The sequence below is a fragment of the Hypanus sabinus genome, chromosome 4 (assembly GCF_030144855.1).
Source record: "Hypanus sabinus isolate sHypSab1 chromosome 4, sHypSab1.hap1, whole genome shotgun sequence".
In the NCBI taxonomy this organism is placed as follows: domain Eukaryota; kingdom Metazoa; phylum Chordata; class Chondrichthyes; order Myliobatiformes; family Dasyatidae; genus Hypanus; species Hypanus sabinus.
Genome location: NC_082709.1, coordinates 147,223,026 through 147,246,233, shown reverse-complemented (window position 1 = coordinate 147,246,233; position 23,208 = coordinate 147,223,026). Strand labels below are relative to the sequence as shown.

Here is a 23,208-nt window from a genome sequence, read left to right as displayed (position 1 = left end):
GGTTTCTTTGGACTTACACTCCAAGGTCCCTCTTACTCAGTACTTCCTAGGACCATACTATTCATGATGTACGCTACTCCCGTCACCTCTCATTTATCAGGATCAACTTCCATCTGCCCTTTCTCAGACCATTTTATCAATATATTAATATCATCCTGTAGCTAAGACACAATTCCACCAATCTGCAACTTTGATAATTTCTCCTATATGCACAACCAAAATCACTGAAGTATATTGCAAACAGCAAGAGTCCCAGTGTTAATCACTGTGGAACTCTACTTGTCACAGGCATCCAATCACAAAAACAACCCTACATTATCACCCTCTTCCAAGCAATTATGGATTTAACTTTCCCTGGATCCCATGGGCCTGGGCCTTTTGAATTAGTCTCATTTTTGGGGCCTTGTTGAAGGCCTTACTGAAGTCCATGTGAACCATGTCTACTGCACTCATCAATGTACGTTGTTAGTCCCAAAAACCTCAAACTGATCAATCAGGCAAGATCTGCCTGGACAATGCCAAATTCACTGTCCTTAAATAGTCTCTGCTTTTCCACTTGATCATTAACCATGACCCTCAGGTTTTTTCCCTGTAACTGCCCCGTTATTGATGCCAAGCTCAGAGGGCTGTAATTGCCACTCTTGTTACCCTGCTGCCCTTCTTGAAAAGGGGGAACCACATTTACCGTTCTCCATTCATCCCATACCTCACTTGTGACTCATGAAGATTTAAAAATCTCAGCCAGAGTCCCAGCAATCTTTGTCCTTAACAGGCTAAAAAAGATCTCATCAAGATCTAGGGATCTAGACCTCTGCTGAGGCTTACACTTGAATTTCCCTTACTGCTTCACTGAGTTCCTCAACTACAAAGTTTAATTCCTTAGTGAAGACGGATGAGACATATTCATTTAGGATCTTACCTAGACCTCCTAACTCCATGTACAAGTTGCACCTATTGTCCTTCACAGGCCTTACTCTTTTCCTGCTTATTTATTTTCATCCTAAATGCACTTATACAAAGCTTTTGGATTTACCTCAATCCTGTCTGCCAGCAATATTTCATGACCTCTCTTTGTCTTCTTAATTTCCTTTTTGAGCATCACCCAACATTTCATGCCTCCCTCAACCTTTTTTCTCTTTATCTAATATTGATATCCATCAAGATCCAGAGTTTTCTGTACTTGTCATTCACCATTACAGGAACATATTGTTCCGGAATTTCTACTATTGCTCCTTTAAGTGCTTTCCCGTTGTGCAAAGATAGCTGGGCAACATAGAAGCATAGCAGTTAGTGCATCATTTTAGAGCAGACATCTGTGAGATCGAAGTTCAGTTACTGTGCTGTCTGTAAGGAGTTTCTACATTCTCCCTGTGACCAGGTGGGTTTCCTCCAGGTGCTCCAGTTTCTTTCCATACTCCAAAGATCTCTGGGTTAGGGACATTGCGTGCAATGTTGGCGTTGGAAGTGTGGTGACACTTGCGAGCTGTACAGCACAATCATCACTGATTTGATTATTGTAAACAATCGAGTTCACTGTCTTTTTCTATGTACTTGTGACAAATAAAACTAATCTTCTCTCTAAATCTTTAAGTGCCTCTGAATCTACCTTTTCCAGGTTTTACTTTAATGAAATTGGCCTTAACCCAAATTAAGATCTTTGTTCCTGGTCGATTCCTATCTTTCTCACAACCATTTTGAAATATACGGATTAATGGTCACTTTCTCCAAAATGCCCCATCCACTGATATTCCCTACACTTGACTCAAGATATTCAGTAATACCCCCTTCCTATGTTGGTTTGTCTTTATATCTCTTCAATCACAAAACTTTTTTGGGCATATATCAACAATTCTGACCAGTCTGAGCCTTTTATGATCAGGCATTCCCAGTTATTATAGGGGTAATTGTGGGTAAGGGTCTGGCAGATGAAGTACAATGTTGGTAAATGCGAGTTCATCCACTTTGGAAGGAAAAATGGAAGATCAGATTATTATTTAAATGGTAAAAGATTACAGCATGCTGCTGTACCGAAGGACTTGGGAGTGCTTATGCATAAATCGCAAAAGGTTGGTTTGCAGGTGCAACAGGCTATCAAGAAGTCAAATGGAATGTTGGCCTTCTTTGCTAGAGGGATTGGTTTTAAGAGCGGGGGGGGGGGGGGGGTTATGCAGCAACTGTACAGGGTACTGGTGAGGCCGCATCTGGAGTACTGTGTGCTGTTCTGGTCTCTTACTTGAGGAAGGATGTACTGGCTTTGGAGGCAGTGCAGAGGAGGTTCACCAGGTTGATTTCAGAGATGAGGGGGTTAGAATGTGAGGAGAGATTGAGTCACCTGGGACTGTACTCACTGGAATTCAGAAGAATGAGAGGAAGCCTTATAAAAACGTATAAAATTATGAAAGGAATAGATAAGATAGAGGCAGGAAAGTTGTTTCCACTGGTAGGTAAGACTAGAACTAGGGGATATAGCCTCAAGATTCGGGGGAGTAAATTTATGACGGAGGTGAAGAAGAACTGTTTTTCCCAAAGAATGGTGAATCTGTGGAATTCTCTGCCCAATGAAAAAGGGGAGGCTACCTCAGTAAGTATATTTAAGACAAGGTTGGATAGACTTTTGCATAGTAAGGTTATGGGGAAAAGGCAGGCAGGTGGAGATGAGTCAATGGTCAGATCAGCCATGATCTTTTTGAATGGCGGAGGATGCTTGATGGGTCTATTTCAAAATGTTTTTAGTACTATAACCCTATTTTTAATCACATCACTTTGCCTCTCTCTGCATATCTGTTTCTCTATCTTCTGTTGATTGTTAGAAGGACTGTATAACAGCCACAGCAAAATAACATTTTTGTTCGTATTTGAAGAGCTTTGTATAATATCCCCACTCAGTTATGAGATAATGAATTCCTTGACTAAAAGTACCATCCAACCATATCCCTTATACCCCCTTGTGTCTTGCCTTAAAGGTTACACCCCAGGATATTGAGTTTCCAGTCCTGCCCACTTGTCATGCCTGTCTCGGTGATGGCATCAATATTGTATTTCTATGTGTTCCTTAAAGCTTTTTCAGTTCATCTACTTTATTGGATCGGCTCCTTACATTAAAATATAACATCTTTAATAATAGCATTTAACACTGGCCTGAAATTCCCTGTTCTGTTTCCCTCCACCAATTCCAATCCCTTTTTGAGTAACGTAGCTCCTTTCATTATTTTCTTTTGTAATGGAACCTCCTTCAACCTAGGAAACTTTCCAAAATTAAAACCATCACATCTAATATCTCATTTGCCACTTCTGTTAAGACTCAAAGATGAAGTCCACAAGGACCCGACGGCTTATCTGTCATGACCTCAGGTCATCGATAGAGTATTCTGAGGGTTCTGGGCTATTTGCCATTGTTTTTCTCTGTGTTCTCTGCGTTTTAGTAATTATAATTATCTGTATTGTTGCACTTAGGACTTTTTTATGTGTTATTGTTTGATCTTCTCTGGTTTAGATTAAATTTGCAATTGTCCTTGAATACTTGCAGTTAATTCTCCGAGAGTTTGCAGGTGTCTGATTAAGTATCCTTGAACTTTTGACTTAGAATAATTACTTGTAACCCTGTTATTAGTCTGGGTTTTTGTCAGCTGGGCACAGAGTCTTTCGTGCCATGAAGTGTGTTTAAAGGGGCAGTGCTAACTCCATCATTGGCTTGGTTGCCCTAAACCTTGCCTAGTGAAGTTCTGGCTGAATTATCTATGATCTTGTGGTCCAACCATTTTGTTTTGTTAATAAAATTCTTAGTTTTGTTTAACCCTTCTGAGTCTCTGTGTGATCCTGTGTTTGGAACCAAAGATACAGCATGACATTAGCAGCCTGCAGCTTCAATATCTTGCTTAGTATCACCTCTGTCTTCCCGTGTGCTGACTGCATAAGCGAGTTCTTGCTTTTATTATATTCCGTCTCCATCTAAACCACTTCCATAACTTGCTTTTCTCAATTTAGACATTTCTTCTCTTTTCTGTTAAGACCATCATTAACCAACAGGGCCATTTCCTTCACTATTTCCTTGCTTTCCAGGCTTCAGAATATCCTGAAACATTGACTTTTAATTTCACTCCATAGACACTGCCTGACCTGCTGAAACCCTCCAGCATTTTGTATGTGTTACTTTGAATTTCTGGCAACTACAGAATCTCTGGTGCTTATGCCTTCAATATGTTGTGTACTCTTCAATATTAAGATTTCACTATATTAAATCATGAAGCCATTTCTCTACAAAACTTATCATACTTATCAATTTAGCGAGCAAACACGAGGAAATCTGCAGATGCTGGAAATTCAAACAACAACACACACAAAATGCTGGTAGAACACAGCAGGCTAGGCAGCATCTATAGGGAGAAGCCTATGGAAGGGTCTCGGCCCGGAACGTCAACAGCGCTTCTCCCTATAGATGCTGCCTGGCCTGCTGTGTTCTACTAGCATTTTGTGTGTGTGTTGATACTTATTTATTTTGTGCTTTTTTTCATTGCTTTTGTTTTAAATGTTTTGCATTTTCAGAAACTGAGCCTTTAGACGTTTATTGTTGTAATCCCAGCCTTACCTGCCAAATTATTATGGGATTAGCACTTTCTATCCTTTTTAAGTCACTTTATCATTTCCCACATTAATGCATTTCTCTTCAATCTTGTTTTTGCTCATTGATACATCATATACCATACCCTCTCCATAGAAAATTAACTAATTAATGTTTCAGCTCCTTAAAATCCTCTGACACAAGGTGTTCCATCTGAAACATTAACTCTGTTTCTCTTTCCTCAGATGCTGCCTGACCTGGTGAGTGTTTTCAGATCTTCTGTTATTTTGGAGATTGCAGAGAAGCGTATCATTATGAACTGAGAGGGTGCTGGAAATAATGTAATATTTGAAATTGAGGTGAAATTACAGAATATCCATAATCTATCTTAATTACAGAAAAGGGTTGTCTATTGTAGTTGCTGTTTCTTCTTGCGTCTTCTCATCAGTGTCTTTACACCTCACGTTTGATTCCATTATCCTCACCTTTTGACCTTGCTTGACTTGCCTATTTAATGCTATTGCAATTAGGACCACTTTACATTAAAGCAACATACAAAATGCTGGAGGAATTCAGGCAGCATCTATGGAAGAGCATGAAGAGTCAACTTTTTGGGCCAAGGCCCTTCTGCTTACTCTTTTCCACGGATGCTGGCTGGCCTGCTGAGTTCAGGCATTTTGTGTGTGTTGTTTTGGATTTCCAGCATCTTTGGATTTTCTAGTGTTTGTTAATTTCTGGCTAGAAAGCATTGATTTAAGGGGGGGGGGATGCTTGAAGAGGGTGTAGGGTGTACCACGCAGGTTTTTATTTACACGAGAGGGGTAGTTGCCAAGATCAAGCAGATATAGTGGTAGTAGGTCTGACACTTAAAATGCTTTTAGGGACAAGTTTAAAGGGACCATGGGGGGGGGGGAGGGGAGGCTTCTTCACACAGATTGGTGGGAGTGTGGAATGAGCTGTCAGATGGAAGTAGTAAATGCGGGCTCACTTTTAACATTTAAGAAAAACTTGGTACATGGATGAGAGGGGTATGGAGGGATATGGTCCAGGTGCAGGTCAGTGGGGCTAGGCAGAAAAATGGTTCGGCACAGCCAAGAAGGGCCAAAAGGCCTGTTTCTGTGCTGTAATGTTCTATAAGCACATATAAAGGGGGTTGCATTTAAGGCTGCTATAATTGTGCACAGGCAGGCCTTATTTCCTCATATATTACTCCGATAAGGAACCCCAATGGCATTGTTGTTTTACAGCTGAATTAATTCAGTGTGCATCATTCTTTTTTTACAACAGGTCGCCAAGTTTCTGCCATTGTCCAATGAGACGTACTGCGAAGGGCAGGTACCAGCGCGCCTTGGCGGCGGGTAAACCCGGACTAAGCAATTCATCCGTCACATGACTCGGTAGTTGTTTCCGTTGCCTAGCGACGGTCGTTGCGGCAACCTGGGCCGGCTTGCGGCACTCGTGGCGAAGAGAATGCGCTGTGAAGCCGCGGTGGGGACGGCCGAGCTGGGTCAGGTCGCCATGAACAGGTAGGAGGAGGAGCTATACCATCTGGTGCTGTGCACGGCCTGTGGCCGACAACACGGTGGCCCAGTACCCGCTGGGGAGAAAATAGAAAACACTCTGGAGCCGCGGTGTTTCAGGTCTGAACCATCCGCCGGCTTCGTCAGCACCCGACGCACGAAGCGATGGATTTGAATCTGACGATGCAGCCACTGTAACAAAAACAAAATCAGTGTCGCGTACAAATGATTTCAATTATGAAAAAGAGCGATCCTTTTTGAATTTTTAAAGGACTATTTAATTATTAATAAGCTTCCTCGGCTTCTCTTTGATCGTTGACTGCTTTAAAACAGGTGATACTGTTGGATGTTTGATAATCTTCAAAATACATAGAAGAAGAATATTGTGTGGTTATCAAATAACTGTTTCAGGCTGTTGAGTTGATATTTATATGTTTTAGATGTTAATGAAGTCAAAGGAGATGGGATTAATACAAAACGGTGCGATGGATGCGGGAGACTGGGGTACTTCTTCCACTCTCAATTTTAGGGAATAGCATATTTCACATTTTTTGAATTTACGCTTTTAGAGAATAACGTAGTTCTCATTATAACAATTTATTGTGTGCAATTATTTTACAATAATTATAAGCAAACATATAGGTATTAAGTTTGAGAAGTGGATAATTGCCAGCGAAATCATTTGAAAGTTTAAACAAATATCCATCCGTTTACCGCATAAAAATAGTCATCGATAGTTATAATCACATGAACATTTAAGAAGTTAAATTTAGATGGAACTACCATGTGTCATTTTTTAGTTTCTAGATGTGATTTTTTTATCTTCCTCTGTCTGATCCTTCATCATTCCTTCCCAATCATCACTGTCACTTAACTTGCTGTTGTTAGCTTGTTATATTTGTCTATCCAACAGGAATACTGCGTCATTCAGATCTTTGCATTGAACACAATGACAGCTTTGCTTTTGAAAAATAATTTTCATCACTCAAGTTCTTTTGCCTTTCAAATATGCAAACGTTCTATAATATGTCTTTTCAGTACAGATTGTTTAAGTTTTTAATAGCCGTTATTGACGGTGGAAATCGCCTTTGTGACTTGAACACAAAACTGAGAGAGAGCTGCACTTTTGGAGATGAGATGTTAAATTATGGCTGTGTCCTTTCAGGAATGGGCAGAGAAGATCCTACACCACCAGTTTGATTAAGTGTGATGAATTATTCCTTGGTTCCTGTTCAGTATTTATACCTTAATCAACATCAGTACAGGAATAGCATGCCTGATAGGAGAATGACCATTTATCATTTAGAGAGATATATAAGTTTGTGAGAAACATGGGGTACATGCAGTCTTTTCCTCAGTACTGGGGAATCCAGGTTTAAGTTGAGAGGGGAGAAATTCAATAAGGACCCAAAGGGCAATGTTTTCACCAAGAGGATGGTCAGTGTGTGGAATAAGCTGACACAGGTACATCAATAATATTAAAAAGGTACTTGGACAGGTACATGAATGGGAATGGTTTAGAGGTACTACCAAACACAGGCAAATGGAACTACCTTACATGGTGATTATAGACTGTTTGGGCTGAATGGCCTGTTTCTATGGTAATTGTTCCACAACAATTACCTGGTCATTACATTGTTGTCTAGGATTGTTTGTTTTGTCCAATTGGCAGTTGCACTTTTAAAATTCCAACATTTCAAAAGCAAGTTATTTTGGGATATCCTGAAGGTACAGAAAAGGTCATGAAATTGTGCATTTTTTTTCCTGTTGACTTAAATGTTCTCAGTGCCTTTAAAATCAAAACGGTATTGTCCTTTCCTTGCACCTCCTGATGAACAGACTGGTCAGTAAGGATAGGCAGCAACACCATCACCATGATATTCTCAGTACTGGTGCACCCACAAGTCGCATGACCAGATTCTGCTCTTGCTCCATCTACACGTTTACAGATGAGCTGTATCTCAAATATCAGTGAGACTGAGTACAGGAAGGAGACAGAGTGTGGTGCCATGACTACAACCTCTCCCTCTATGTCAGCAAAACAAAAGAGCTGGTCACTGACCTCAGGAAGGGAGATGGTACACATCTACATCAGTGGTGCTGGGGTTGAGAGGGCTGAGAGCTTCAAGTTCCTAAGAGTGAACATCATCGATTGCCACATAGACACCATGGCCAAGTAAGCTCACCAGCCATTTGGCTTGTTGTTGATACTTGCCAATTTTTATCAGTATACTATAGAAAGCATCCTATCTGGATGCATCATTGGCATGCACCGTGATCACAAGAAACTGCAGAGAGTTGTGGACGCAGCTCAGCACAGCATGGAAACCTGCCTCCCCTCCATGATTGTGAGATGACAAAAGTCCTTGAAAGTGAATCTACAGGTTATGGGAACTGTTCAGTGATGGGGTGAGTGAAAGTATCCCCTCTGGTTCAAGAGTCTGATGGTTGAAGGATAATAACTGTTCCTGAACTTGGTGCTGTGTACCTGAGGCTCCTGTACATTCTTCCTGATGGTAGCAGTAAGAAGAGAGTACGGCCTAGATGGTTAGGGTCCCTGAAGGATGCTGGTTTCCTGTTCCCATGCTCTGTGTAGATGTGTTCAGTGGTGGGGAGGGCTTTACCTGTGATGGGCTGGGCCATGTCCACTACTTTTTGTAGGATTTTCTGTACAAAGGCAGTGGTGTTTCCATACCAGGCCAGGATACAACCAGTCATTATACTGTACTTTCCACGACACATCTATAAAAATTGTTCAAAATTGAAAGGAAGTACTACACTTGTTCCTAACCTTCTGTCATCACCGTCCAGGATCTAAACAGACTTTCCAGGTGAGGCAAAAGTTCATGTGCACCTCCTCCAAACTTGTCTATTGCATTTGATGGTCTTGACGTGGCCTCCTTTATATCTGTGAGACCAAATGCAGACTAGACTGAACCACTTTGCTCTGTCCATACTGGTCACCTTGATTTCCCAGTTACACTCACTTCAGTTCTCCTCCTCATTCCCACCTCTGCCTGTTCATCCTCAGCCTCCTTCACTGACAAATGTAAACATGAGGGCAATCAGGTTATATTCTGAGTAGAATGTTCAATGTCATGAACATTGAATTCTCCAATTTCATGAAACCAACTCCCATCTGCTGCTCTGATCAATCCACCCAGGTCCTATCACGTTCATCCTTCTCCCAACTCGCCCAGTTCTATGTTGCCTTTCCCTTAACCTGTCCCCACCTGGTCCTCCCTCTATCACTCCCCCCCCCCCCCATCCCCACACACGATCCACTGGACTCCCTATTCCTAGCCCTACTGTTCCCACCTGCTCACCATCCTTCCAATATCTGTTTCCACTCATCGCCTCCCTTTCTGCTGCCCTTTGTGGTCTCCATTTAATCATCTCACAACCTCTGTTAACATCTCCATCCTTCCCTTCCCCCCCCCCCCCACCCACTTCATTCCATCTGCACATCAACCTCTGCTTGCTTGGTTCTACCTATCACTTGCCTGCTCCTGCCTCACCCGTTCCTTTCCCTCATTGTAGTGGCAATCTCCTCTTTAAATTTTCAGTCCTGATGCAGGGTTTTGACTATCACTTTGACTCTGCTGGTGTTGCCTGACCTGTTGAGTTTGTCAAACAGCTTGCTTTTAGCTCTAGGTTTCAGCATCTGCAGTCTCTATCATCTCGATTTTTGTAGAAATTATGGCTGCCTTCTGTTTTGTTCTACTTCATATCCTCTTATTGTTAATAAGTTTTTTGGCAGTTATTGAAGCATACTTCTTGTCAGGCCTTTGTAAGCAGGTTCTGATGTCAAGACTCAGCCTAGACTCAGTTTAGGTCTGAGAGAGTTCTCTGCTAGTGTTAGGCACACAAAATACTCAATGAACTCAACAGGTCAGGCAGCATCTATGACGGGAAATAAAGAGTTGACAATTCTGAGACAGTTAAGAGGTTCTGATTACTTCTCAAGTACCTACAATGAAGAACTTGAAAGCTCACACAATAGTCTTCGAAATACTTGTCACTTAGTAACATCACTAAAACTGAATGCTGTTTATGTGACCCTAGTATGCAAATATTCTAATTTCAAAATGCTGGAACTTTTTAAAAAAGTTCTTAATTATTGAAGCATTTTACAAGTATCTGAGATTATGAAAGTTACAATATATCTGCTCCCCACCCATCTCATCAGGATCTTGTATGTTTTAATCAAGTCCTTCTCAAATTCAAAATTCAAAGCATATACACTTACTCTGCTCATGCCTTCCTTTCATCTCACCCAAACCAGCATTAAAGAAAGTTCTAAGTAAATTTATTATCAAAGTACACACTGTATACGTCACTATATACAGCCCTGAGATTCGTAATTCTGTGGGCACACAGTAAATCAAAGAAATACAATGGAATCAATGGAAGACCCGCCCCCAACAGGATGGACACACCATCAATGTGCAAAGGACAACAAACTGCAAATACAAAAAAAAATGAGCAATAAATGTTGAGGACATGAGTTTTCGAAAGCCCCTCTCCCATGTATTAACATCCTTAATGAAGGAGACCTGACTGTATACAATTGGTCTCACCACTGTCATATATAGGTGAAGTATAACCTCCCTAGTTATATATTCAGTTCACTTAACAATAAACAATAACATTCTGTTAGTCTGCAAAATTATCTGCACATATACTGTACTTGGACAGCAGATCCAATTGCTTTGCAGATTTCCATTGTCTCTCATCATTGGAATAATGTGCTTCACTTTTATTGTTCTTACCAAAATTGACAATTCATCAACTATGGATCTATGTATCTTTGTAACCTTCTTCTGTCATTTCTCACACCTTCCTTTTCCACCTACCTCTGTATCATCAGCAAATTTAAATTTTTGCATTCAAGTGGCTTGTATAAACCATGCAAAAAAAGTCAATGTCTTTATAGCACATCGCTTATCATTCATTTTCAGAGGTCCAGAATACAAGAGCTGGGATGTGATGCTGAGGCTTTAAAAGGCTCTGGTGAGGCCTCTCCTTGAGTATTGTGAACAGTTTTGGGCCCCTCATCTTAGAAAAGATGTGCTGGCATTGGAGAGAGTCCAGAGGAGGTTCACAAGGAAGATTCCAGGAATAAAAGGGTTATCATACGAGGAACGTTTGATGGATCTGTACTCACTGGAATTCAGAAGGATGAGGGTGGATCTCATTGAAACCTTTCGAATTTTGAAAGTCCTAGATTGATGTGGAAAGTATGTTTCCGATGGTGGTATAGCCTAGGACAAGAGGGCACAGCCTCAGGATAGAGGGCATCCATTCAAAACAGAGATGTGAAGACATGCAGCTGTGGAGGCCAGGTTGTTGGGTGTATTTAAGGCAGAGATTGATAGGTTCTTGATTGGACATGGCATCAAAGGTTACGGGGAGAAGGCTGGGAACTGGGGTTGAGGAGGAGAAAAAAAAGTATCAGCCATGATTGAATGGCGGAGCAGACTCGATGGGCCAGATGGCCTAATTCTGCTCCTATGTCTTATGGTCTTATGACATATGCTTTCATGAACGTAGTTTTTTTCCTCCCACTTATTTCTTAAATGTTATAGGTAGAGTGTATATGGTCTTGCTGGTGGGATTTTAGAACATAGAACAGTACAGCACTGGAACAGGCCCTTCAGTCCAAGATGTTAAATTGGTAATCAAATACCCAGTGGAACTAATCCCTCCTGCCTACACAATGTCCATCCCCTCCTTCCATTTTCTGTAAAGTCATGATCCTCTGGAATGCCTCTTTTGTATTTGTATCCAAACCACTCCTGGTGGTGCATTCCAGGCACCTACCACTATATTGATAAATCAGACACTTAAATATTTTCTAGCTTCACACTAGCTAACCACATTTGATTCACAAACTCACAGTTGGTAGCTTTTTCATATCACGTGCATACTGTATTTACTTATATAGATAACTAGTTCAGTTAGTTGATAATACATTTCTTGCTATTTTATCAAAATAAAATAATAATAATAATAATAATAATAATAATAATAAACAGAAAAAGGGAACATAGTCAAAGGAATACTTATATTTTGACATCCCTACTTCACTAAGCTAAGTCTTCTGGTAATGCTTGAGAAAGCTAGTTCTATTAATTGTATATTTTAGTGATCTATTTTGTTGACACTGTAACATTTTCAAATCCATATAACAGAACTACTGACAATATACTGTAGAGTTCAGCTTATGTTTGTGCAAATGTATTAAAGCTCTTGCTTTAAATAATAGACAATTAGGCACTTGGCAAGGGTCAATAAAAATAAATAGAGTTTAAGTGGAGTGGCCATTGTGGGAGTAGCCATAGTGTGAGTGGGCCAGTGTTAAAATGCAGAACTTGATGGCTTGGCTCAAGAGGCGGCAGTGAGGAGAGACTGAAGCTAAGGTAAATTTCTTTCTTTCCTCATTGTGCAATTAAGAGCAGTAGGAATGCTAGGGAGGACAGGGGAATGCTTCTCTTGCAGGATGTGGGGAGACCTCCAGTGACCCTGATGACGACATCCTCAAGAAGTGCATCCAGCTGCAGCTTCTTGCAGATCACATGAGGGAACTGGAGCTGGGTGAACTTGGGAGTCTGAGGGATTGATTGACGAGGTGCAGGACACAAGTAGGTAGGTGACCGTCAGGAGAGGGAAATGGGATAGGCAAAAGAGAAGGGTACCCCTGTGGCCATTCTGCTTTGTATATTGTTGGGGATAAGGTCCTGACAGAAGAAAGTCACACCGGTCAGGTCTCTGGCACTGAGTCTGGCTCTGTGACTCAGGAGGGAATGGGGAAGAAGAGGTGGGGAGTGGTAATAGGGGATTCATTGATTAGGGAAACAGGAGGTTCTGTAGATAAGAATGACATTCCCAGATAGTATGTTGCATCCCAGGTGCCAGGGTCAGGGGCATCTCTGATCGAGTCCATAGTATTCCTATGTGGGAGGGTGAGCAACCAGATGTCATGGTCCACATTGGTGCCACTGATATAATTAGAAAGGGTGAGGAGGAAGTTAGGTATTAAGTGAAAGGACAGGACCTCCAGGATTCTGCTTTCAGGATTGCTACCCATGCCATGTGCTAGTGAGGCCAGAAATAGGAGGATCATACAGTTCAACACATGGCTAAGGAGATGGCACATGAGGGAGGACTTCAGATTTTTGGATCTTTGTGCTCTCTTTCGGGGAAGGTGGGATCTGTACAGACAAGATGGTTTGCACCTGAACTGAACGGGGACTAAGATCCTTGTTGGAAGATTTGCTACTTCTGATTTGGGGGTGGGGGGGGTGTTTAAGCTAGAGGTGCAGGGGGATGGGAACCAAAGTGCCAGGGCAGATAGATGGTGTGATTGTGGGGAAAGATGTTGGTAAGCCTACATATAAAGGCATGAATGGAAAGGTTAAACACGGTGGGAATAATGTTCTCAGTTGCATCTATTTCAATGCAAGAAGTATTGTAGGTAAGGCAGATGAGCTTAGAGCATGGCTCTGTACATGGCACTGTGACATTGTAGCCATTAGTGAGACTTAGTTGCAGGGACAGAACAGGCAGCTCAGTAATCTGAGATTTCATTGATTTAGACATGGCAGTACAGGAAGAATTAAAGTGGGGAGGGGTGGTGTTACTACTCGGAAAATGTCACTGCGATGCTCATACAGGATGGTCTTGAGGGCTCATCTACTAAAGCTGTATGGATAAAACTGAGAAATAAGAAAGGGATGACTATGTAGTGACCTCTGTGCCAAAGAGAACAAACAGCAGCTACAAAAGGAGAGAATGAGAAACCAAAAGACCCAACCAAAAAACACAGCCACCACTTACTCAGGCCCACACTGCACCAGAATATGTGGATCTCAGTTCGGCCATCTGAACACTCAGCAATGGACAACTCCAATGACTGGGCATCAAAGGGTATGGGGAGAAGACAGGGGAGTGGGATGACTGGAAGAGTTAGATCAGCCCATGGTTGAATGGTGGAGCAGATTTGATGGGCTGAATGGCCTACTTCTGCTTCTATATCTTATGGTCTTATATTCATGGGATTATGTTATAGAGCACCTTTTAGTCAGCAGGATTTTGAGCAGAAGATTTGTAGATGTAGACAGCTTCAAGGAACATAAGGCTGTGATAATAGATGATTTAATTTTCCACATATTGACTGGGACTCACATACTGTAAAAGGGCTGGATAGGATAAAGTCCATATGAGTGATCAATATAATGGTGGGCAATACTGGATCTTCTATTAGGGAACGAGACAGAGCAGGTGCCAAAAGTGTGTGTACAGGAATACTTTGGATTTACTGATTTCAAAATAATTATGAAGGATAGGTCTGGTCCTTGGGTTGATATTCTAAAATGGAGTACAACCAAGTTTAATAATATCAGAAATGATCTGGCAAGTGTGGATTTGAATAGGTTGCTTTTTGGTAGAGGGGTGGATACTATACTTAGTAAGTGGGAGACCTTCAAAAGTGAAATTTTGAGAGTACAGAGTGTGTACGATCCTGTCAGAATAAAAAGTTAGGCTAACAGGTTTATGGAATGTTTGTTTTTTTTAAGGGAAATCGAGGCCCTGGTTAAGAAGGAGGTGGTGCACAGCCGGTATAGAAAGGACGGAACAAATGAGATACTTGAGGAATATGAAATGCAAGTGAATACCTAAGTGTTTGCTCACAATGGGTAAATTTGGAATGTAAATCTGTACAAGACTTTTCTTTGTTTTCTATTTTAGGATCTTCGCTTCCTTTTGCTTTATCTAAATTGAATAAACAAATAACTAATCCTATAGTTAAACATACATTATGAATATGGTTTCAATTTCCTAAATTCTTTGGCTTGAATAAGTTTATCTTATCAAGCCCTATTATATCTAACTTTTTTTTTCAGCCCTCTGTTATGGATCAAGCCTTTGTATTATGGAAAACAAAAGGTATAACATGTTTTCGTGATCTATTTTTGGATAACAGTTTTATGTCCTTTGAACAGCTATCTAATAAATATCATTTGCCTAAAACTCATTTTTTTTAGATACTTGCAAGTTAGAAATTTCTTGAATAATATGTTAGTCGTTTCCGAAATTATGTCCAATGGACATTGCGGAAAAAATTCTAGCTCTGAATCTTTGCCAGAAGGGTTTAGTAGCCATCATTTATAATATGATCATGAAAATACAGCCAGAAGTATCAGAAAAAATTAAGAAGGAATGGGAAAAAGAACTTCATTGTCTTATACCCACTGAGCAGTGGGAGAAAATTTTACAATTAGTCAATTCTTCTTCTATTTGTGCTAAACATGCCCCAATACATTTTAAGGTTGTACATAGGGCTCACATGTCCAAGAATAAACTTGCTCGATTTTAATCTTATGTTAATCCAACCTGTGACAGATGTCATTCTGAAGTTGCTTCATTGACTCACATGTTTAGGTCTTGCCCTTGCTTGCAAAATTATTGGAAAGATATTTTCGGTACTATTTCAACAGTTCTGAATATTAAATTGCAACCACATCCTATTACTGTAATTTTCGGTTTACCAATGGTGGATAATAGTTGCTTATCCCCCTCAGCCTGGCGGATGATTGCATTTGTTACATTAATGGCTAGAAGATCTATCCTATTGAACTGGAAAGAAATTAATCCTCCAACTATATTTCAGTGGTTTTCTCAAACTATTTCTTGTTTGAGTTTAGAAAAAATTAGAAGTATTGTCTTTGACCCTTCAGTTAAATTTGAAGAAACTTGGAGACCATTTATTCAACATTTTCATATGAGTTAAACTGATTTTTCCTAAACCTTATTTTTATTAACCTTAATTATTTGGATGGAGGTGCGGAGTTATTGATGCTACTGTGTATATTTGACATAATGCAATGGCCCATGTTGGTTAGGTTTTTTGTTTTTTTTTCTTTTTACTCCATTTTTCATAATTACTATGAGTTTGGGAGGTTATATATGGATTATCATCTATTTGTATTTATACCTTAACCTATTAATTATGTACTCTCAAACTCTCTGTATTCATGTTTCATTTATGTTTGTTTAAAAATTAATAAAAAGATTTAAAAAGAGAATACCTAAGTGTGAAACCAGGATGGTTAATAGAAGGCATGAGGTTGGTTCTGGCAGACAAGGTTAAGGAGAATCCTAAGGGTTTCTACAGATATGAATAAAAGGAGAGCAAGGGACTAAATTCTTGGAGATTAGCATGGTTATCTATGCATGGAACTGAAAGAGGTGGGGGCATCTTAAATAGAGTCTTTTACTTCTGTTTACACATTTTACACAATGTTTACACATTTTAATTCCATGTCCCATTCCCATTCTGATATGTTTATCCATGGCCTCCTCTACTGTCAAGATGAAGCCACACTCAGGTTGGAGGAACAACATCTTGTATACTGGCTGGGTAGCCTCCAACCTGATGGCATGAACATTGACTTTTCTAACTTCCGTTAATGCCCCTCCTCCCCTTCTTACCCCATCCCTGATATATTTAGTATTTTCCCCCCTCTTTTTTCTCTCTCTCTCTGCCCATCACTCTGCCTGTTTTCCATCTCCTTCTGGTGCTCCCCTCCCCCTTTCTTTCTCCCTAGGCCTCCCGTCCTATGATCCTTTCCCTTCTCCAGCTCTGTATCCCTTTTGCCAATCACCTTTCCGGCTCTCAGCTTCATCCCACCCCCTCCGGTCTTCTCCTATCATTTCGCATTCCCCCCTCCCCCCACTACTTTCAAATCTCTTACCATCTTTCCTTTCAGTTAGTCCTGACGAAGGGTCTCGGCCCAAAACATCGACAGTGCTTCTCCCTGTAGATGCTGCCTGGCCTGCTGTGTTCCACCAGCGTTTTGTGTGTGTTACTTGTCTTTTACTTCTGTATTTACTTGGGAGATGGACATAGAATTTATAGGAGTGTGACAAAACGGCAGAGTGCCTATGGACCGTATTTGGATTACAGACAGCTGCTTGCTGTCATGAGGCAAATTAAGGTGGATAAATCCCCAGGGTCTGACAAGGTGTTCCCTTAGACTTAGTGGGAGGTTAGTGTAGAAATTGCAGGGGTTCCAGTAAAGATATTTAAATGCCCTTAAGCATGAGTGAGGTGCTTGAGGATTTGAGAATGGCTAATGTTCTGTTGTACAAGAAAGATGCTTAAGAATCTGCCAGGAATCTGGAGGCCAGTGAAACCAACACCAGTAATGGGTAAATGGTGTGGAAACTGTACTTCCCTCAATTGCAGGACTCTGCAGAGAGTGGTGTGGACAGCCCAGCACATCTGTGGATGTGAACTTCCCACTGTTCAGGACATTTACAGCGACAGGTTTGTAAAAAGAGCCTGAAGGATCATTGGGGACCTGAGTCACCCCAACCACAAACTGTTCCAGCTGCTACCATCCAGGAAATGGTACCGCAGCTTAAAAGCCAGGACTTACAGGCTCTGGGACAGCTTCTTCCACCAGGCCATCAGACTGATTAATTTATGCTGACACGATTGTATTCCTAAGGCATATTGACTGTTCTGTTGTAGGTCTTACTATACATACTATTTATTAGAAATTACATAATTTACACATTGCACATTCAGATGGAGGCATAACATAAATATTTTTACTCCTTGCATATGCAAAGGATGTAAGAAATAAAGTCGATTCAGTTATTGGAAGGTATTCTAATGACTGTAATGTGAGTATTTGGATAGATAGGGCCTGTTAGCCAACATAGTTTTGTGCATGTTAAATTGTGTCTAACCAATCTCACAACTTTTTCAGGAGGTTACCAGGAAGGTTGATGAAGGCAAGGCAGTGGGTGTTGTATTTATGGACCTTAGCACAGCCTTAGACAAGGTCCCACATAGGAGGTTGTCAAGAAGGTTCGGTGGCTGGCGTTCAGAATGAGGTAGAAAACTGGTTATGACATTGACTTTGCAGGAGAAGTCAGAGAGTGGTAGTAGATAGTTGCCTCTCCTATTGGAGGACTGCGACTGGTGAGTGGTGTGCCACAGAATCGGTGCTGGGTCCATTGTTGTTTATTATCTGTATTAACAATCTGAATGATGATGTGGGAACTGGATCAGCAAATTGTGGATAACACCGAGGTGGAGGCCTAGTGGGCAGTGAAGAGGGCTGTCAAATCTTGCAGTAGGATCTGGACCAGGTAGAAAAATCAGTTGGAAAATGGCAGATGGAACTTGATGTAGACAAGTGTGAGGTTTGCACTTTGGCAGTACAAACCAGAGTAGGACAGTGAATGGTAGGACTCTGAGGAGTGCTGTAGAACAAAGGGATCTGGAAAAGAGATCCATAATTTGATGCCTAATTTGGAGTGTTGTGTACAGTTCTGGTCACCTACCTACAGGAATGAAGTAAATATGATTGAAAGAGCACAGAGAAAATTTACAAGGATACTGAAACTTGAGGACCTGAGATATAGGGAAAGGTTGAAAGCTTTGATTTTCAAATGTTACTTAATTTGAATTATTTTATAGCACATTTTTACCTCTCCCTCTTTCTTTAAGGTAGCACTCCCCCCATGTATCATATCATTTTGACCAAGATCACTTGTCCAGAAATTTCTTACTTAAGTTGAAGTCAGTTTTCTTTTATTTTTAAAGTATTTAAGATATTTATTTATTTATGTTTAAACATGTAAGTAACAAAATAAATTACATTTCCTTGCCCCCTGACTCCATTTTCTTCCAGCCTTTCTTGATTGACTTTCAAGTTTAGCAATAAGATTGTTATATTACCACTACAAATGAATTTGCATTAGATATTATTGTTTCAATATAGCAGAAGCTTTAAAATAAAAATGTTTCAAGCAACTAAGTAATAGTCCTTATGCGTAAAGAATAAATAAACAGCTTGGTGTAAGGATGAGGATTGCAGTTATCCAAAAAAACTGCTGGAGGAACTTAGGTCAGGCAGCATCTGTGGAAAGAAATAAAGAGTTGATGTTTAGGGCAGATACCCTTCTTCAGGACTGGAATGGAAGGGGAAGAAGCCAGAATAAGAAGGTGGGGAGGGGGAAGACTCTTTATTCCTTTCCATAGATGCTGGCTGACCTGTTAGGCTCCTTCAGTATTTTGTGTATGTTATTCTGGATTTCCAGCATCTACAGAATCTTTTGTGCTTATGTTTCTTTTCAATTATCCATATGTAATGACAAAATTATCTTACATAATTGATGATATTCTGTGAAATCTAAGATGTTGCTTGTTTTACTATCCTACAGTTATAATCTTCAACAATAAATTATTTGATATTATCAGAATCCCAAGTGTGTCTCTGATTTTAAAGTAATTGACTTTGTAATACTCAGTCAGTAAGTAGATAGCTTGTAATATAAATACCATATATCCAGAATATTTTGATACTGAATTTTTTTCTCTGATTTGTAATTTTTTTATGATTGTTCGGCATTAATCTCTCAGAGACATGATGAACTAGATGAATAGGTACTGGATGAATTTTGTAATATTTTTTGATGTTGATTGTGAATGATAATTGCATTGCATTCAACAAAACATAAATTGTGCCAAGGACATTAATTGAAAATTCTTGGGATTGCATTATAGTAAGGTATAGTAGTAATAGTGTGTATATATTTCACAAAAAAGCCAATTGGGCAATGTACCAGCATGCATGAAAATGGACAACTGGCAGCTCAAGAAAATATCAGCAAGACAAAGTGGGACCCAAGGACATGGTAACTTTGCATGATGTTTTGCTTAGGAGTGGCCAGAGTAGTAATTACTATTTTTCAACTGAGATTTTGGAACAACACAATTAAAATTACTTCCACATGCCTTTTCAGTGCAGATGCAGTTCTCTGGTTTATATAAAAATATGGACTTTACATTGAAAAACAACAACCCTCAAGCAATGTTTTTATTGTCATTATTTAGTATTTCATTGTTCTTATTCTAGCCATCTTGCTGTTAGGTTTAAATACTAGGGTTTCTGACCCAAAGTTATCAGTATATTGACTATGTAGGGACTGTAAATGCTACTAAGAAAAGGCTACCAGTGCTTAAGAAGAACTGTTTTGAATGGAGAATTCTCATCTTCTGAAGCATTGTTTTTCTATTAAATGTTGATTAAATGGAGAGCGTGTACACACTCAGCCTGATCTTCCTGAATGAAGAATGATTATTGTTGCCTGAATGTGCATAAAGTTTGTTTTTATTAACTTGCTAGTCACTAGTCAAAGGGCTGGTTGGGAATGTTAGAGAAATACTCCCGTAAACCAAAACCTCTGGCACTACTCAGAGCAGCTGCTAGATTTCCTATAGGAGTTTCAGTAGCCTCTTGGTGTGTTGAAGTTGGTCTTGGTCAGAGCAAATCTGTGTATTATAGTTGTGCTCATAGAGATTGAAAATGTATTGCTGGTCTGAATTCATGATATCTGTTACTAGCTGTGACTAGTTGGCCTATGTTACTGTATATTTGTATCATGACATCCTGCATATCTTGTTCTTAAAAAGAAGTGATAATAGTGGTTCAAATTGTACTCTTATTCTCATTGTCTTCCTTCTACAATATTAAAGGAATCGCTAAACAAAAATGAGTGAAGAGAATAGTATTTCTTCACAAGTTGAAGAATATGAAGATGACTTTGAGAAAGATCTTGATTGGCTAATCAATGAAGAAACAAAAAATAGTGATGAAGATCCAGAGGTAATAAATAAAAATAGTTTTGTATTCTAGGCATATCCAGTGATACTAGTAAGATAGAAATACTTCCATACAACACGTATGTTAACCTTTATATCATGAACCCCAATTAGATTAACTTTAATCTAAGTACAGTAAAATTGGCAGATAGACAACTTGAAATAAAATGAAAATTTATGTGAATTTCAACCTATTTTGTTGCCAATGTTCTTAAGTTTTTTTAGCATGTGCAAAATTAATAAAAATAAAATTTAAAATGGGGAAACATCTCAATCTCAGTTAATCATGATTAAATTAAACTGCTGTTTGAAATTAGGCTTTATGATATATTTTCCTTTGTAACCTATTTTTATGTAATCCTATAACTTTGCATATATTATATTTTAATGTATTTAACTTGTTTTTAATTATTGTTGGTATAGTCTTGAAAATTATTTAGTTTCTCCTAAGCTTTGAATACACAAGCCTCTACCAGTACCCTGCTTTATATTTTTGTCAGTATCTCAGAACTGTGGAAGGCTACCTCATGAAGAAAGGTCCTTTGGCCTATTATGTCTGCACCAGACATTAAACACCAATGAGCATCCACCATCCAGAACCAACCTACCCTTCTCCCACTCTTCCCATACCCCCCAGTAAACTCCTCTCGATGCCCCCCCACCGTCATTCTCTTGTCACCCACCTAATCTACAGCCAATTAACCTGTCATCTAGCAAATCTAGCCCACTGTGTATTCTATTACCCTAGAGAATACTGCATAATTATGGCATTTACTGATTTCTTTTTCCAGCTTTCTGGCTTACTAGCCTCTTCTCCTTCCTCCCCTTCCTTTCATGCATTTATCCTCCAAACTATTTTTCTTTCTTTTTCAGTTACAAGATTATTTCCAATTAAAAAAGACAATTATCCTTTATTCCATTCATTAATCCTTTCCCTTTCTTGTATTTGAATCACTCCTAATACTTCCCAGAATTCCACTGGTTTTAATTTTCTTACTACTTTGTGACTATTTAAAATTCAATCTGCACTGAATGTTCTGGTCTTGGCAATGAATAGAGTAGACAGTTTATTCTTCAGATAGATGTGAATTCTAACACCATAGGACATAGAAGCAGAATTAGGCCATTCAGCCCATTGAGTCTGATCTGCCATTTGTTCATGGCTGATCCATTTCCCTCTCAACCCCATCTCCTATCTTCTCCCTGTAACCTTTTATATTCTGACTAATCAAGAACCTATCAACCTCTGTCTTAAATGAACCTGGTTTCCACAGCTGTCTATTGCAATGAATTCCACAGATTCACCACACTCTGGCTGAAGAAATTCCTCCTCATCTCTGCTGTAAATGATGTTTTTCAATTCTGAGGTTGTACTCTGTGGTCCTAGACTCCTCCACCTTTAGAAGCATCCTTACCACATCCACTCTTTCAACATTCAATAGGTTTCAATAAGATCTCCACCTCCCTCCCCACCATTCTTCTAAATTACAGCGAGTACAGGCCCAGAGCCATCAAACACTGCTCATATGATGAACTCTTTGCAATGTCAGCACATCCTTTCTCAACTAAGGGGCCTAAATCTGCTCACAGTACTCAAGTGAGACCTCACTAGTGCCTTATGAAGCCTCAGCTTTACACCCATTTTTTAATATTCTGGTCCTTTCAAAATTAATTCTAACATTGCATTTGCCTTCCTCACCATGGAATCAACCTGCAGGTTAAATTTTAGGGAATTCTGCTCAAGCACTCCCAAGTCCCTTTGCACTTTGGGTTTTTGAATTTACAAAATATTCTAAGCTTTTGTTTCTTCTACCAAAATACAGGACCATTCACTTCTTTGTCCATCCTCCTAATCTATCTAATTCCAACAGCAGCCTTACTGCTTTCTCAATGCTACCTGCCTCTGCACCTATCTTCATATCGTCCACAAACTTGGTCACAAAGCCATCAATTCCTTCTTCAAAATAATTGACATACAATGTTAAAAGAAGTGGTCCCAATACCAGTAGCCACTGGCAGCCAGTCAGAAAAGGCTCCCTTTATTACCTCTCTTTGCCACCTGCTAATCAGCCAATGCTCTATTCATGCTAGTATCTTTCCTGTAATACCATGGGCTGTTATCTAGCTAAGCAGCCTTATGTGCAGCATATTTTCCAAAAACTTTCTGAAAATCTAAGTATACAGTATCCACCGATTCTCCCTCATCAATACTGCTTGTAATATCCTCTAAGAATTCCAACAGATTTGTCAGGCATGACTTTTCTTTAAGGAAACCATGCTAACTTTGGCCTATTATGTCCTTGCAAGTATCCTGAAACTTCATCCTTAACAATTGACTCCGACATCTTCCTATCCACTGAGGTCAGGCTAACTGGTCTATAGTTTCTTTCTTCTGCTTCTTTCCCTTCTTAGAGTGGAGTGGCATTTGCAAATTTCCAGTCCTCTGG

The 23,208-nt window shown here is 39.8% G+C and overlaps 1 protein-coding gene across 6 annotated transcripts in view; it reads left to right on the top strand.

Moving 5' to 3' along the window:
* Positions 1 to 5,952: 5,952 nt before the first annotated feature.
* Positions 5,953 to 23,208, top strand: part of ccdc181 (coiled-coil domain containing 181) — a 48,749-nt gene continuing 31,493 nt past the window's right edge. For 4 of the 6 annotated variants that reach the window (XR_009511818.1, XM_059968321.1, XM_059968325.1 and 1 more), the window contains exons 1-2: positions 5,953 to 6,084; positions 20,636 to 20,765. Coding sequence is in view for 5 of the 6 variants with exons in the window: in XM_059968321.1 (XP_059824304.1) it covers positions 20,652 to 20,765 (114 nt within the window). In the remaining variant the exon portion in view is untranslated. The other 2 variants (XM_059968322.1, XM_059968323.1) reach the window with 2 other exon arrangements.